Here is an 18,001-nt window from a genome sequence, read left to right as displayed (position 1 = left end):
AGGGGAGAGATGGGGCTGGGGGAAGGGAGTTGAGGATGGGGGTAAGGTGGAGGCTCCACCACTGCATCTTTGGACCAATTGAGGAGCACTGGGGGGGAGGGAGTGGATGGGGGTTGTTAGGTTGAGAGGGAAGGGCAGGTAGAGGGTCCATCGCTCAGTCTTTGGACTCCATGAGCGGCGCTTTTGTCTCGGTGCACTTCCCTGTGTCAACTCCCTGGGTCACTCAAAGTCCAGGACGCCCTCGGACAGCATGTCCATGGCTTTGGAGGACAGGGGCGTCCCCGAGGAGCCAGAGTCCACAAACATGTGGGGGATCTCGCTGCCAAAGTAGATCTTGCTGTTGGTGGCGATGGCTTTATACTTCATCAGCTGCAAGTACTCTGGTGTTAACTTGACCTGTGATTGAGGAGGAGGAGAGGAGCAGAAGGAGGGAGGGAGAGAGGCATAAGGAAAAGGAGGAGTGAGGGAGGGAGAGAGATAAGGAGAAGGAGGAGTGAGGGAGGGAGAGAGATAAGGAGAAGGAGGAGTGAGGGTGGAGAGAGTTCAGTCTGTGTAATGTGTCGTCCCACTCCCTCTCTTTTCTCTGCTGCACACACACACACACACACACACACACACACACACACACACACACACACACACACACACACACACACACACACACACACACACACACACACACACACACACACACACACACACACACAAACACACACACACGCACGGGCACGCACGCACAATAAACAGCTGACTGCACATTATCAGGACAATTTTATGGCTCTGCATATTAAGAACACAAGTAAATGGCATTTACACTGTTTTGCAATCGCAGTAAAACTTGTTGCAGCGTTAGCTCAACATTAATATCCAAAACACAGACTCTGGACGAATGTAAAATTAACCTCTCTAATAGCATGTTCGGCCCGACAGAGGACCTGTGCCGGTGCCCACTCCCTCACCTCATCTTAAACTATTTCACATGTTCACGTGGTTCTCCTGAACCAGTTGGCTTTGCGATGTGAAACGCGAAATACTTGGCTTTTCACTGTGAATCATGATAACAGCAGGTTCATCAGAGTAACACATGGTCACATGCTGTACAGGACATGACTCGCTATGAATGCTAATCGTGTAGTACACGAATGTCAGTACTATGGGAATGAGCAAGAGCAGCACTGAGTTGGCTCAAGTGTTAAATGAGCACCAATAAACGCTGCAAAATTGACGGCGATGTCATCCTCGAGAACATTACGGGGTGTTCTAACCTTGTTGGCCTCGGCTGCTCTCTGCGCCGAGTAGAACTCTGCATCAGCTTTGGCCTTCTGTCTGGCAAGGAACGCAGAGTCTGTATGGAAATGGAAAGTCCAGAGACAGAGACAGAGAGAGACAGAGAGAGAGAGAGAGAGAGAGAGAGAGAGAGAGAGAGAGAGAGAGAGTCAGTCAGTCAGTGAGACAACATTGAGAAGACACCACTGCAACAATGGCGCAGCAAAAGGAGGTCGATTTCAATTGTTCCGCTACCCACTAATGAAAAGGGAAAGTTGATGTAGCCTCGATTGTAGCCGTTAATGAGCTAGTGATTGTTGTTGTTGAGTTTGTGCTAAGCAAAAGCACATGTAGCAGTTGGAAATAAAGGTTTCCAGATGAAGGGGGTGGGGGTGGTACGTATATAAAACTGAAGCAGTTTGTTAAATTGCTTTCAACAGTTACTGACAGGCTCTGTACTCCTGAGGGTTGCAGACAGGGAGGCCAAGCACTGAGACGTTGCACTAATACTCCCCCCAGAGACAACACCAGGCAGGGACACATGGAGGAAACACTTTCATACTCTCAAATTGACATGCATTAGAAAAACATTAACGCACGCAAAAATACACATACGCATGTGCACGCACAAGCGCACGCACACATCAATGCAAGCATGTGTGCACACTGTACCCACCTTCAATTTCTGAGATCTTCTTCTCCGTCTCCTTCTCCATGACTTTCTGTGAGAACTTGATCTCAGCCACTTGAGCAAGCTTCTCAGCCTCTGTGGACAAAAACAAATGTGTGAGTATGCATGTGTGAGACTGTGTGTTTGTGTGTGTGTGTGTGTGTGTGTGTGTGTGTGTGTGTGTGTGTGTGTGTGTGTGTGTGTGTGTGTGTGTGTGTGTGTCTAAAATGGTTACAAAACAAAAGGATCAAATGAGGAGCGCTATGAGAAAACTGAGAGAAAGTTCTGGCATGTTTGGCTAAAAATAAACAAACACATTTTGGGCACATCGTTTCCTAATTTAAACTGAGGACGCTTTTGGGATGCTTTCCCAGAATCCTTGTTGTACTGCAGCTCCAGAGGGAGTCCACAAAGGATGACTTGAACAGAAGAAGAAGAAGAAGAAGAAGAAGAAGAAGAAGAAGAAGAAGAAGAAGAAGAAGAAGAAGAAGAAGAAGAAGAAGAAGAAGAAGAAGAAGAAGAAGAAGAAGAAGAAGAAGAAGAAGAAGAAGAAGAAGAAGAAATCAGCAGGGGAGTAGGGGAATAGATTAGATGATGCAAATGGTCTGCAACTGAAAATCTGGAACACTGCACCCAGTGAAGGAAACAAACTCTGTTTGTACTACAAGATCCAAATATTTTGATGGAGCTCATCGACAGGATGAGCGATGATTGACGGAGGTAGGTCTGCACACTGCCAATAAGCTCCAAAAAACCCTTTATTATTTAAAACGTTTATTTTTGTCTCAGACAATTGAAGGAGGTACAAAAAATAAACGTAATTATTTAAAAAGCAACATTTTGATCACCCTGGATCATCGAAATGTTGCTTTTTAAATAATAAAGTTTATTTTTTGGGGGCTTATTGGCAGTGTGCTTATTGGCACCTGCAAAAAGTGTTTTTGGATGTGCGCACTGCGCACCCTAACCCAAAAGTAGGATGACGGATGACACAGACAAAGTCCAGCTCACCGATAACTGCTTTGATGCGCTCCGTTTCGGCCTCCTTCTCCACAACCTTCTGGGTCTCTGCCGCAATGAGCAGCTTGGTCTTCTCGCTCTCCCTATGACAAACATGACACAAATCAGGAATAGCTTCACTGACATTGATTTCTTCTAAGTATATATTTATGGTCATTTTGCCTTGGATTTGGCAAATTAAGTGAAGAATGGGACAGGAAATGAGTATGAGAAAGATATGGGTCAGCCGTGGCCTAGTGGTTAGAGAGTTGGTCTTTCAATCTACGGGTTGCCGTTCAAATCCCCTCTGACCTCTCCCTACACCTACACCTAACCCCACATTGCTCCAGGGACTGTAACCAATACCCTGCAAAATAATAGTTGTAAGTCGCTTTGAACAAATGAAAGCGTCAGCTAAGTGAAATGTTAAAAAAATATATATATTTTTTTTTAAAAAAATTGAGGAAAGGTTGGGAAATGGCCAAGACCCAATTTGAACCCTGGGTTTCCCATGGGCAATGCTGCCACAAGTGAAATCATAAACTGAGTGACAGGGTGACAGCTGCTACACCCTGCATTTGGGCAGTCATGCGTAAGCAGTTAAGGCATCAGTCTTGTAGCCCAAAGGTTGCCGGTTCGACTCCCTACCCGCCAGGTTGGTGCGGTGAGTAATTAACCAGTGCTCTCCCTCATCCTCCTCCATGAGGAACCCTGAGCATGGTACCGTCCAGTTGCACTGCTCCATCGGGGCGCTAATGTGGGCTGCCCCCCTTGCATGGGTGAGGCATAAATGCAATTACATTGTGTGCAGTGTACACTTTTGCGCTGTGGAGTGCTGTGTCACAACGACAATGGCAGCATGAGTTTCAGGGGTGGTCTTTCACTTCACTTCAATAAATTACGTTGCAGAGTAAGCGTTGCATTAACATGAAATCCTGTAGGCATGCTGCCTCACTACATGGATATGTGCAGAGGTTCCATCATGGTAACAAGTTAACGCCAACCCCCAATTATACAGAACACATCTGGAACATGCTTATATGTACAGACTGAGCCATTCATAAAAATGCCTGTATACAATCCACCTTATTATCCATGGTTACAAGGGCACTGCCATCACTATTTTGCTAGCAGCAGTTGCTAGTGGTAAATCAAGCAGAAGGGCTTTGGGCAGCCAAAAAGGAACTTGCAGACCGAAAATATTGTGGTAGCACGATTTTTAAAAAAATGGGTGGGATTAGATGGATATAGGAAGAGAAATCAATAAGAATTAATCTGACGTTGCAGATAATCCTCATTAGACTCTTACACACAGGCTCGCATGCCAGGAATACTTTACACACTTTGCCACTAACAGCAGTTACTGGCAACGTTGCTCAACGCTTCGAAACAATGTACGAGTGAGTGAGCATGAGGAGGCCAGAAATTCAAAACCAGAAAGAGCGAGTCTGCCTACTCTGTCTTAACCTCATCCCATTTCCTAATAAAATATGACCGTTCCAAATTGGTGATTCTGCAGCTCCAGCTTCTCATGGTCATGTTAGCATGCACATGTTCTTCCAAATCCAATTTGCTGCAAAATGACTCAGCAGTTATCTGTGCATACTCACATCAGCTCATAGTTCCTGCGAATGGTCTCTGGGATGTTTGGCTTGGTCACTCGAACTGCCTGCAAGTCAAACGAACAAGGATGATGGCATTTTGTGGTGAACAATGTTAATGGGTTACAGGAGGAGGCTTTCAGTGGAAAGCTGGGAAACTCCAAATTCAATGAGTAATTCAAAGAGACTATTCCCTGGTGCATTGGATACTCTTATGTTTCATAACAAAGATGTTAAGCAATATTCAAAGACCACTGTTTGCAGGAGAGGGAGATAGAAATTAAGGATAAACCAATATACATATCGGTCCGATATTTGCATATTTTAAGTGTATCGGTATCGGCCGATAAGCGTGTGGCTTTGGCCGATACCCAATATTTATTATTTTATGTCATTCAGGTTCTTTTTTAAAAGCACCAAGACACTTTATCTTTTTATTACTTGATTGTTAGAGTGGGTGTTTAAATGTTTAAAGTTCTACCTCAATTTGATAATGTTAAAGGAATGTTCATTTTTAACTTGAGACCTGGAATATGTCATTTTTTTACCTTTTTTTTTTTTTTTTTTTTAACCCATATCGGCCCCAAATATCGGGTATCGGAAATCGGGTATCGGCCAAGGGTGATGGAAAAAAAAAATTGGTATCGCATCGGCCATTAAAAAACCTGTATCGGTCGACCCCTAATAGAAATCATCCTCTTATGGAAAAGCTGGCAAAAAAAGTTGCACAAGGGTGAACGCAGTAAACCACCAAACTGGTCTTAATTTGCAACAATATAAAACAGGTAAAGTGGTACAAATAACCATCAGGTTTCAGTGTTCAGTTTTGAAGCGAGGTGCCAATTCAGTCTGTGTGTGGAGACGCTGATGCAAGCTGCTCAGGTCTGGCTGATGTACTGTACCAATATCCTTCACTGCTGCCTGCTGGCATACTGCAGTATTGGGTCTGCACTTTACTTTCCCTGCCATGCGAGAACAGACAATCATTCTTTAAATGTACAACTGATGCCAGGTGGCAGTGCAGTGCTAAGTGTTGAGCATGCATAAACTTTTGCTTTCACTTTTCACTACACTACCCACAAGTTACACGTGACCGAAAAAAATGAACAAAACAACTTGGGAGGTTTTTTAAAGGATAAAAAACAACACGCAAGTGATTGAACCTTCAAAAACGTTGGCAACACTTAAGTTGACAGTACAGTCAATGCAAAAAACACAAAGGGACATGCACGCACACATTCACTGCCAATTCATCATGACAACCAAATCGCACATCAAATTGTCAAGTAGTGTTACAAAAGCTTCCAATCAACATTTGGAGGGCCTTATCAGAGAGAGTAGAGAGAGGGATACCATTGGCCCATTGTTTCCGGGTTCTATTATTGCAAGGAGAGGGGGGGGGGAATCCCCCTTTAGGCAGACCTAAGGACTGTTCTATTCAATGCTAGGAGTATTATGACACGCCCCTTTAGGCAGACCGGAACCTGGTCACGTTAGGTGCCCATAGCAACCTATTACATTGGCATATCTCTATATACCGGTACTTAAAGAATCTCTGGCCTTATGGTCCTTCCGCTTATTTATTTCCGTTCTACTTTGTGGATGTGCGAGACTACAACCTGACCATTAGTCATTTAGCATTCAAACAGTCAAAGTTGATGGGCAGCTACTCGACAAAGTCACCAATGCTATAATGCTGCCATGAATTCCTGTTTAGCCAAGGCAACTTCCTATTTAAAACCGAGGCAAGTATCTTAGCAGGGTAAGTGCCAGAATTTGGAACACCGAATCAATGCCAGCTGGGAAGGAGTTTTAATGGTCTTGTTAGCATTCAATTACAGATGACAAACTGAATGGGTAGATAATTACCCTTCATGTTGTGAGGTTTCACAGCGTGATTCAGACCGATCATGGGGGTGATTACTGGAAGGCATCTTCAAACATAATGCCCCGTTTTGCAAAATCAGGATTCAGTGTTTTAATGAAGTCCAGTGAAAAAGAAACGGTTAAAGAAATGAGGGAGGCTTTCTTTTAAAAAGCATTTCTGGGAAGTCACTCTTTTTATTCTGCTCCGGGACTGGAACCCCCAGTCTGCTCCCCATGTCGCTTTACTGAAGCCTTTGGTCGTTTGTGGATGACCCCCATCTGTTAACAACCTTTGTGTTCCATTCCACTTTGGCTGCCAGAAAAAAAAGCATTCGGGGCTGGACTGGGCAGGCAGCCGATCAGTCATTGGGAGGGGTCTGGCTTATGTAACTTGTTTTGTGTGAAGACGCATTGTCCTCCACCAAGCAGCAGTATGTCTGACAATCGGTCCCTACAGTCTGTACCCCCACTCCTACTTGACTTGGCACTTTGTTGTGTTCTTGTGCTCCTTGTGTTCCTTGTGTAGTCGACGCCCAGTATGTACTCACATCAGAGGTGAGCTTCTTCACAAGTCTACTGGAGACACAGACATTACACGATGCTCTTGCACTGATATGACCCACAATTTATTGTGATAATAGTTTCATTTCATATCGCAACTATCGGAACACACTAGGTCAATTAACATTGCATTGGGGTGTAAGTTTGAGGGTATGAGTTTATGTGCTTGTAGCAGCCGAGGGCATATGAAAGAAGATATGGGGTCATTTCTGTCTGATCCACGAAAATAATGCCTGTCCTTTAAATCATCTCAGAAGGAACCAGCAACTGAGAGAAACACCAGGCAACTGAGGCCATCACTCACTCCATTCAGCATTGCAGTAATGAGAGACATGTGAGTCACTGGTGTTTTTGTAGCAGACATCAGGTGGTACAACCACAGCTTCTGCCACTCTTTTAGTAATTAAATCAACTAACAATTGGAAATGAATGTACAAGCAATGAATCCAATGAAAATATGCAGTAGTGGTATTAGCCACAGTAGTGGTATACTCTAGAGTAGTGGTTCCCAAACTTTTTTCCCTGCGCAACCCCTTGTACATTTCAATGTGGTTCGCGCACCCCCAAGCGAATTTATGGTGTGCTGATGGCCACGCAAGTATGGATTTACTGCGCATTCACTGCACATTATGTATTGTATCCTTTTGGGGAATCCTCTTTTTCAATAGTCAAGGAATGAAATTGCACTTCAGATGGAACCTTCCAGCATACAATTCACCATAAAAATAAAAACAAAATAATATTTATTAATGCTAGATATAAAACACGCATATTCACCATTGCTCTATTCAGTTCGCGCACCCCCTAATGGCAGGCTGCGGACACCCAGGGGTGCACGCACCCCAGTTTGGGAAACCCTGCTCTAGAGTCTACCGCATGTTTTGCATACAAGCAACAATCTGCTGTGCAGATGCCGAAATCACACAGATGGCAGCAACACTGTCACAACATGTGATACCAGTTCCATATTCATTAGTTGTATGACAAATACAACTAACAAAGTATGGCATAATTTTCTGAATGTTCCCCAACACGTTACAACTGCATAAAATTCCAGTTGTGAACAGATAGGAAACTAGTGGGAGAGAGATGGGGTGTGGTTCGGATATGGCCCAGGCCCGGCTGTAGGGATGTAAATAAAATCGAAATGTATCGACGTATCGGAAGTATCGGCCGGCGATTTAATCGAATCGCATCGTATTGTGGGGCTTTCTTAAGAATCGAATCGCTGGCCCCTGTGCAATGCCCTAGCTCCATAACACAATAGTAGTGGAAAAGTAATTGGAAATAAAATAATCTAATCGAACCGAATCGCATCGTATCGTGGGGAATTCTTAAGTATCGAAAAAGAATCGAATCCCTGATTTAAGAAATCGATACCATATCGTATCGTCATGAAGGCTGTGATTTACACCCCTACCCGGCTGGATTTGAACCTGTGTCTCCAAGGGCAGTGAGCCCGCTCATGGACCGGTACATTAGTGAGCTGTGCCAAAACAACTCTGATGAAAAACATTCAAACTGCGAGGGGAGTTAAACAACATTTTTTATGTCAGCATGGACTATGAGAAGGGCATGTCGGTGGACGCCGGCTTTAAACAACACCTGTGACTTACAGGAGGACTTAAGTAGAAGGATACGATGCATTTTGTGGTCAACACACATGAATTCAAGAACTCATGGTCAATGAAAAAATGCCCCTGCTCGGAGAGTCCCAAATAGGAAAAAAGAAAAAAGTACAGGTTAGAAAAAAATAAATATATTTTTTTAAGTATTTGCATCTAAAAGGCAGGTTGGAGAAAAAAAAGGGAGAACTGACGAGTGAAGGAGTGGTTCATTCTATGGCGGTTTTAAAATTAAACCTCAATTTTGAATTAAGCTAGTTATGCAAAAGACAACAGAGCCACACACGCATAAGGAGCAGACACAATTGAGGGAGGGCATCACCCTGTGAGTGGATTTTCGGATGTTCTCAAAAATACCATTGTGGCCCATCATTTTCACACCATTTCAACAGCCAACAAGCATTACAGAAGAAGCAAAAGTTGCCAAACTTGCTTTCAAGCAAATAAACACAGCCCCTGATTTCTGGCAGAAGAGGTTTTACGGGAAGAGCGCAGCTGTGCACAGACAAGACCCTTTTGATGATGATGATGATGATAGAGATGATAGGCCTTGATTGTCCTTATTCATGACAAAATAAAACTGTGATTTTGGATAACTGCACCCATTAATCAGCAATTTGCTAATAAGCTGATCTGACATGTTACTGCACTATCAGAGTGAAATTTTGTAATCAGCAAAATGTTGGTGACCCATTATGCATTATTACACGTGCAAAGGCAAAATTCTTCTATTGTGCATTGACAGAAATGAAAACACCATTACATCCCATGTTGTGTACAAATCAAATCAAATTAACTAAAAGCACATAGGTTATGCGACATTACTGAATATGACAGAGGACCAGAAACACGTAGGGGTTAATGGTGCAGGGCATGTCCAAGTGGTATTAAGCTCAAAATCTGATGAACTGTTCACGGATCCAGAGGTTTATAATCCGGAGATGATTCATGTGTACATTTATTGAGAGATTTATGTAAGGAAGGCCACGCAATGGGGATTTACATGCACGCACTTCAAAATCTACGATTACCAAATGTCTGATTCAAAACAATAAGTCAAGAAGACTCCACTTTGGAGCGACTCTGCAGTGTTACATTGTAAAGAGCTGACATTTTATTGCAAACCACAATTTGTTGCATTTCTGTCTATTTCTGACTGCTTCCATATGTACTGGTGTCATTACTCCTTCACACTTCCATATGCAGCAGGTAAATCATTAGGAGTGGTGTAGCGGTGTTTCAGTTCCATCATCTTGAAAATACATCTGGTCCACAACAACCAGTTTCTCTCATTGAAAGTCACAGTGACTGTATGTAAAGTGACAGGAGAGATCCCTCACTGAGATGGCCCAGGAGGTCATTTATATATGCTTCACTACCCCCAAAGCTAGCATACTGTAGTTGCATTACATGCAAGAAAAAAAGGAAACTCCAGAGCAGTATGACTTCCTACGTGATTTAGACCATTTAAACATTAGATGGTGAATCCCAACACACAGGATCTTTAAGGGTGCATTGTGTAAGATTGTGGCCAGAATAGGTATTGCAACTATGCTTCTCATTGAAATTGTGCTGTCTATTGCCGAATTTGATCTTTTCGTGAATATTTACAGAGTAATAAACTAGTATTTACTAGTATGATCAAAGTACAGTTTGATACAAAGTAAGTTTTGCAAAATGTCTATTTCTGGAAATTCTAAATGGCGGACCATGGAGAAGATCCCCTTTTTCATGCATGATAAATGCAGTCATAATGAATAATTAGATTTTGATGGTGGTGGTAAGTATTTGTTAAAAAGGTAACATTTGTGAATGGGCAGCATGAATTCTGGAATGAACTACTAAAAATATTACACGATGCACCTTTAATAGTCATCGTGTGAGAATATGGCAGTTTGCGGTTTCAGTACCTGGTATTAACATAACGTCGGTCAAACAGACAGATAGTAAAAAGTTGTACTACATACAGAATTGGCCCATGAGGTCAAAATGGGCAACAATGTTACTTTACGTCTGACTAAAATCTTTCAGTCCTCAACAAAGAGTCGATCTGAAAGGGCTGTGTGTATTAGTAGGCGCACATTCACATGCACACACACACTTGTGGACAGATAGGTAATGACTTATATAATGCATTTCCATACATGCTTAGTTTACGGTGCATTACATTATGGCTGGCTGGCAGTGCATGAGCAGACATATTAAAGAAGCAGAGAGAATGTATATTACAGAGAACAAAGCCGATCCTGCTAATTGTGGCCTGTTGCATTACACTGGAGAGCTAACTTGGCAAGCTCATAAATGTTTATAGCTTTTTGTTCATCAAAACCATATGCTCGCTGAATTACAAATTCAACAATGAGCACTTAACTGAAAACACAAAGTCAAAATGTCTGCTTTGTATTGCTAAGGGCTTGGATAGCAACTAGACTCCTGGGAGTGTCTCCTGTTGCAGTGAGGCCGCATTAACATTATTGTGCAAATGCAGCAATATTACAAAACAATGGTAAACCGCTTCTCATCACTTATTTAAGTGCTAATTACTTGTGATCAAAGTCAGTGTTACTTAAAATCACTGCAAGTTTTAACTGCATTCCTGAAGAATTCCCAAAATAACTTATCGCTGTGCTAACCACAACACATAATTGCAGACTCTTGGCGACACCACACTTTCGCTGAGGACATTCACATGGCATAACGAATTAAGCAGACCATCGAATTAATCAGACAATCACATTTCCAACCCACCCGCCAAAAAAACCCCAAAAACCCAACAACAAACAAAAAACGTTGTGGTTGACATCAAAGGCGATTCTAGGATCAGATGAGGCCCCAAGCAAAAATGCAAAAGACTGAATATTTTAACCAAAATCGCCACTACTGTGGTAAAGTGTGGGCTGTTATTCACTATCTAGGGGCTTGGGGGCCCCAAGCGGCTGCCTGCCTTGCCTGGTGGCAAGATGCACCTCTGGTTGACATGACCACAAAAGAAACACTGCACGCCCCAAAGGAGCTGCCTCGCTCTTCACGATCCTACAGCACCACCTTAAGAGTTTCAGAGGAACTGCTCGTCTCACTGACTGAGAATGACACTGGCTGAAACACAGACAGGGCCAGTGCTGCTGTTGACTGCCTTTGGCAGGCCCAGGACGAAACAATTTGAAAGGGCACCCACTTCAACACATACAATGTAATGGGCCCCCAATTCTGCTGACCACCTGTCTTGCATGGCTCAGTACACATGGCCCTGTCGACGGATCTGGGCAGGGCTGAGAAACTATTTGTCAGTTCTGATGCAATAGACAACTGTAATATATGAAAAGCCCATTTCACATACCGGTACCAGCGAGTACAGATTTTTGTAAGTCTGACTAAAGAATGAAAAGGTCCATTGCAATAGCCCCCATCCTCATCAGTCTGCCTCTGTAGTGTCTGAAACAGTTAGCCTGTCTGGCAGTATGTATGTACCTCAAGAAGATCTTCAGGATCTGATACAACATTTTTTTTGTTCTACCAACTACAGCAAAATTTGTAATCTGCAACTGTAAACTGCTGCGTGTGCACATTTCAAAAATCTCTGGTAAGGCAAAGTAACTTAACCAAATACAGACATTTTTCCCTCTCAATTTACATTTACTTACTGAGGTGCTGTTTCCACATAGCAGGATATTTTTTACCAGGATATTTTTTTTTCTCCTGTTAGGTGTAAACACAACATGTGGATAAAAATAAATCCTCCATTGTAAAGAATGCGTTTCAGCCCCCTAAACAGGATATTTTTTTCTGCTGCTTTTTATACCTGGATTTTAAATATCTGCTACGTGGAAACGGAAGGCCAAAACCAATGCAAAACCAATACAACAGGAGGAAAAAAATATCCACATATAAAAATATCCAGCTACGTGGAAACGGCACCTATGTGGAAGGTGTAGTTGTGTAGTTAGTAGGTTGGTTACACTGATATAGTGTCAGTTTGCCTGTTAGCTAAAAATAACCACAACTTGTGATTCTTTCGCACACCTCATGACAGGGGCCCCCAAACTTTTTTCTCTGGGGGCCACATTATCGTTCCTGACTGTGATTGGGGGCCGGGATCAATCATGTGGGCTGTATACTAGGCCACTGCCTGTTATAGCCATAATTTCCAGCACAAAATAGTTCATCATTACAAGTGATTTGCAAAAGAAGTGAGTACTTAACATGTTTTTCAATTTGAAATACCACAGGTATTCCTTTTAATATCTAATAACCAAGTAAAAATATCAAGGAAAGGTTAGAAAAATATGGTGATTAACAGTTTATGAGTGATTGGGCCAGTTCAAATGGTGAGGTGCAGAGAGGTGGAGGGCTGGTCAAAGGGGCTTGGCAGGCCGCATGGGGACCCCTGCCTTATGACCTGACAAGTGAGTTGGACATGACCCATAGGTAAGAAAAAAACAGAAAAAAAAGTCCCACACACTGACCGTTGTGCAGTAACATTATTCACAACATTTCTGTTTTAGATCTTCATCAGGTAAATGTACCTGATGAAGGTCTTAAGATGGAAACATTGTGTAACAAAAAGGAAATTATTAAGGTCTGCAGTTCTGTTCTACGCTCCCAAACAACATTTAATGGCACAAGGTAGTGTTATTGAACTTTGTTTGGGAACATATAATAGTGTTATCTACTATAGATAACCTTTATAATGATAGACCTTTATCATTCCCTTTCAGTCATCTTCTCTTTGGTTAAATTGTGTTTAATTAGATAAGTAAACCGAGGGTCAACTGACCTGAATGATGATGCCGGGTGCAATGTTGGTGATCTCCTCCTGCAGGGTCATCTTCAGGTTCTCATCTATTTGGTCTGGAAAGAGGAAAGGAGACGCACATCACGTGCAATGAAACAACACGTCAACTATGATGTGGAGTTCAGGGGTATGTTTCTTGACAGTGCAGTTGTTAGTCAGTTAGCAACTTGGGTAGTTGGCAATGTGAAATTGCATTGCACACCACAAAGTAGTTAACCGTAGTTAGCAACTATGGTTTCGAGAATTGCACACTTGATCTAGTTTAGAGAGCTTAAATATGATTAGTCATTATCATACTGTAGATAAGAGAAGTAATTTTAGATACGAGAGTAGTCATTATATGTTTTTAATACACAGCTGCATCACTATAATTTAGAGAGGCAGTTTCAATCCAACTTGACCTAAAAACACATTTCTGATGCAATTATGAATTAATCCATCCCATCATCGAGAAAAAAAGGTGTAAAATTAGTGAGTTTACCAAAAAGGCCAATGTAAACTTCTTGTAGTGTGTGCACACTACAGAACTGGTTCAACTCATGGTGGACCTTGTTGAAGATCAGGGCTTTGTCGTAGTCCGCTGTGAAATTTCTAACAATATCGTACACTGTAGAAAAACAGATGAACAGTCCTTCAAGTATGAGGCAACACTGAAAGGTCTTCTTGATTCCCGTTGACATACCAATATCATGCTACACACTGAAATTCAGAACATTATAAAATCTGTGAAACACATTTCTACATTCTCAAAATAACAAAAGACTATTTACCAGCTGTAGCCACTAGGTAGTTCACCACTTCTATGCGATCGAAATAAATCATGACACCCCCGCTGTAGAACAAAACGTTGCAAATGTAAGTAACTTGTAATGACATATTAACACAAGCAAGGGCGCCTGGAGCCGTACGGCCGTACGCACTGTGCGTACCTTCACCAGTGGAGGAAGTTTTTTTTTTTTTTTTAAATAAATATTACGCCTATTGTGTCTTCTATGAATGTTGTGACAATGCAACATATTATATGAGAAGAAGCAGCATGAAGCAAATTAAAGAGCAGAGACTATGGTTGGGCACCATTAATTTACAAAGGCAGATAGCCTGCTTTTTGCTTCTGTGCGTAAAACTCGCGCGTTCCTGAAAAAAAAAGATACAGTAACAAGTTCTAGTTCCATCAGCGGAATTCTAACTTGAGCGGCCGGCTACCTCCAGTCAGACATAGCCTGCAAATTTAAGTCTAGTAGTTATAGTTAGCAAAGACAGCTCTCAATTTCCCACTTGGAATAACACATATGTTGTGGCGTCGCTGATGGCAGAAAAATCAAATAACCGAAGTTAATGTCTTGAAAGTGACAAGTTTCAATCGTTGCCAAAAACAGTTGTCATGTGGGCTAACAAGAAGGCATTGGATGGTAGCAGTACAGGTAGGCTAAGCTGTTTCATTCATCACTGAGCCCGCCGCGGCAAATATTGTAGGGTACTTTGCTTCTGGTGTCATATTTCCTAAAGTATTTTGGTTACCGTTCTGTGTATTGTGGCTTTCTACAGAGACGGTTTTACGAGAGGTACGGAACTTTCCTTTGTACTAGCTTCGGACGGCAGCACTGACAGCTGGTTATAGCTATGTGTGCTACGAAAATACATAATGTTCGGAAAAGCATTAGTTCTAAAGCAATTCTGCATGTTTTGATGACATGCAGTTGGGTGTTTCTAATGCGTATTGCGCACATTTTCCCGTTTGCTGACATGAACAGCATTCTGCGACTTGTGTGCGAGTGCGTCGGTGGTTCTTGTGCTCTGTCTCTATTGCGCATTTCTGATCAGCCTGGACTAACATCCACTGCATTCCCCGGTGGGTTAATAGGCTGATATAGTCGCTTTCTGTCTTTTCTTGCACAACGTGCCCGGGCTTTTTATGGTCCCAGCTCAGCCATGTTTGTGACGTGAACTTCATTCATGCTGCAGCAGACACCTCTGCGCCAACTTTCTACCAGAGTCGAAAATAACGCTTGAAAAGTTGTATAATGATATGGCGTCTGCCATACTTGTTTCATCCCCATGCACGAGCGACAACTGCATGCAAGCCTTCGTAGTAGCATAGTCGGGGAAGTGGCTGCAGTTCAATGTCGCAGGTTTTTTTTAAAATAGTAAGCCTAATCGTAAGCGTATTTATGGCTGCACCTAGAAGTGAAACGCCAATATAGCCAAAATAGCCAAACGGTTTTCAAAACCGTATAGGCCTACCTTGTCAACGTCAACAAGTTTCCTAGCCTAAAGCAATAAGAAAAACTGGCGATTGATTAAGAAAACCACCCCAGACATACTGACTATACTCCAATCTTGTGTTTTTTCCTCCTCTGGTGTCATGGTCCGCTGTCATTTCTCCGGTGTTTTGGGGGGGTTGGTGCGTACCTTACTGGTCAAGTCTGCAGGCGCCCCTGCACTCAATGGCATTGTAGTATTACTAGTCCATATTACATCTGTGGTGCACTGTGTAGTAGTACATACCTTGTGCCGCATGGTACATTCTTAACTTCATCCGTTTGTAAAGTAGTCTGCAAAGTGAAGTCAAACCCCAAAGCAGCTTACAACACAAATCATGTAACATATACCATTCCTGTATATTTACTCTGGTGTCATGAGGTCATTCATAAGCTTAACCAGCAGTGTGTCTCACTCACTCACTCACTCACTCGCTCACTCACTCACTCACACACACACACACACACACACACACACACACACACACACACACACACACACACACACACACACACACACACACAAGGGGGTTTCATAAGCTTACCCAGCAGACTAGCATTCTCTCTCTCTCTCTCTCTCTCTCTCTCTCTCTCTCTCTCTCTCTCTCTCTCACCTGTACAGGCTTGAAGCTGGTGATGAAAGGTAGCATAAGGTGGAAGCCGGGACTGCTAGTCGTGGTCAGCAGTGCACCTCCCCTGTTGCAATGGCACACAGATATATTTCATCACAGTCAAGAGGCATTTCATGGCAACATTTCATGGCATTGCAAATTAATGGAAAGCACTGGCACATCAGGAAGAAAAAGAAGAAGAATCAAACATTTGGTCCATTTTCAGAGGAAGTGAAAGGAAGGCTCTGGTACCTCAGTAAGAGGATCAAAAGATGCACCATAAACAGCATTACCTTACCTGTAATAAACTCCGATGTGCCCCTCCTCTATTTTGTGAACGGCCGAGAAAAGTGCTGTTATTCCAATAGCTAGGACAGCCGACAAGACTGCACTCGCTGTCATCCTGCGAATAAGATTGATTTAGAATACATGAGGCATTGATCATGGCATTGACCACCAACATGGCTGTAGGCCTAGGCTATCTACTGGTTACAACACTGACAACACCATCACCACACGTTCCACAAAAGTCCTACCATCCTTTCAGAGTTTTTAATTTGGTCAGCTTGGTGACCCATCGAGGGTGCATCCCGAGTGCGACATGAGGAGGGAAACTAAACACAAAGTAGGCTGATGTTAACGTTATGTAAAGCGCTATTCTCCCTTATTTCCGTGTTGACTAAGTAAGTATTGACCTTGCTTGTGGTCTAGATAAGCGGATTTACCACAAGGAAAGGGAGAATCGGACACCCTTCGGTAACAGTTAACTTACGTTAATTGTTGGTAGATGGCACGCAATGACAAGTTCTCGGAACGCCTCCCTGCCCGCACGACAGCATCAAAACATCATTCACAAACAGCTGACAACTTCGGTTCAGGTTGATGGAATGCCCGCGCGCTACACCTGGCAATAATGTAGCAACTCTGCTACAACGAGAGACTGCACTGACTTGAAGGCGCTGTGCATTGAGCTTTTGTAAGCTGCTTCTTGGCTATCTCCGCCGTGGTTATCGCTAAATTTAGCTAAATCCGCTAGCAAAGAATACAATGCCAAAATACACAACTGAATTGAAATTCAGACGGTCACTGGCAGACAATCCGCCTTCAGACTTCAACAGAAAAGGGCAGCCCAATGCATTACAACTGATGTCGGAAACTAGGCTGCCTTTGACTTTCTGTTGACGCTAATGCTACATTGAGAACTGGCTAGCTGCATCAAGGGTGAAATTCATGTTAGTTGGGGAGCTCACTGAAATGAAGCTAACTACTGCTAGTCGATTAGCTTTTTAGCATGCACAGAGAGCAAGCACCTTTAACTTAACTAACGCCAGTTGCTGAAATCATATGCGATATCTGATCAACTGTGCGACATTTATCGCCAAATACACAGACAATCCCGCTTGACTCGGCGGGGAAATATGCACACTGCACTAGCAGCATACAGTTTAAGCTAACTAGCCACCTTACCTGTCAGAGAACGGAACAGTCTCCAGATGGTTCAAGTGGAGCCAGAGAGCCAGGCAGCACCTGCTGTTCGACACGTGTGTTGTCAGTAATCCACCAAACCAAACTGCTGCGCCCTTGATTCCCCCCTCTCTCAAGGGCCCTACTCTTACCTGGCCCACTAGGTTGGCCCACAAAGATTTGTTTTTGATTTTTACAATAACAGAACAATAAGCTGAAGTTGTAGGCCTAGGCCTTACACATGTAAGTAACTTTACAATTTGTTTTACTGTATCTCAGTGGTGTAGT

General features: G+C 42.9%; 1 protein-coding gene across 2 annotated transcripts; it reads right to left on the bottom strand.

Annotated features, from left to right (window-relative positions):
• Nucleotides 1-219: 219 nt before the first annotated feature.
• On the bottom strand, nt 220-17,892 carry erlin2 (ER lipid raft associated 2). 2 transcript variants are annotated; one of them, XM_063194929.1, is made up of 12 exons: nt 17,717-17,892; nt 16,548-16,652; nt 16,253-16,334; nt 15,886-15,932; nt 14,151-14,212; nt 13,862-13,987; nt 13,363-13,436; nt 4,546-4,604; nt 2,948-3,039; nt 1,943-2,032; nt 1,266-1,345; nt 220-396 (listed from the first exon to the last, which is right to left on the bottom strand). In XM_063194929.1, the coding sequence occupies exons 2-12, from the start codon at nt 16,649-16,651 to the stop codon at nt 220-222; spliced, it is 993 nt and encodes a 330-aa protein (XP_063050999.1). In that variant the 5' UTR covers nt 16,652; nt 17,717-17,892. The 2 variants fall into 2 exon arrangements, with proteins under 2 accessions (XP_063050999.1, XP_063051000.1); XM_063194930.1 differs by lacking the exon at nt 17,717-17,892 and adding an exon at nt 17,022-17,696.
• Between the last annotated feature and the right edge of the window lie 109 nt (nt 17,893-18,001).

This window comes from Engraulis encrasicolus, chromosome 3 (genome assembly GCF_034702125.1).
Source record: "Engraulis encrasicolus isolate BLACKSEA-1 chromosome 3, IST_EnEncr_1.0, whole genome shotgun sequence".
Lineage (NCBI taxonomy): Eukaryota > Metazoa > Chordata > Actinopteri > Clupeiformes > Engraulidae > Engraulis > Engraulis encrasicolus.
Note: the sequence above shows the minus strand (reverse complement) of the source record. Positions and strands in the feature narration are given on the sequence as shown.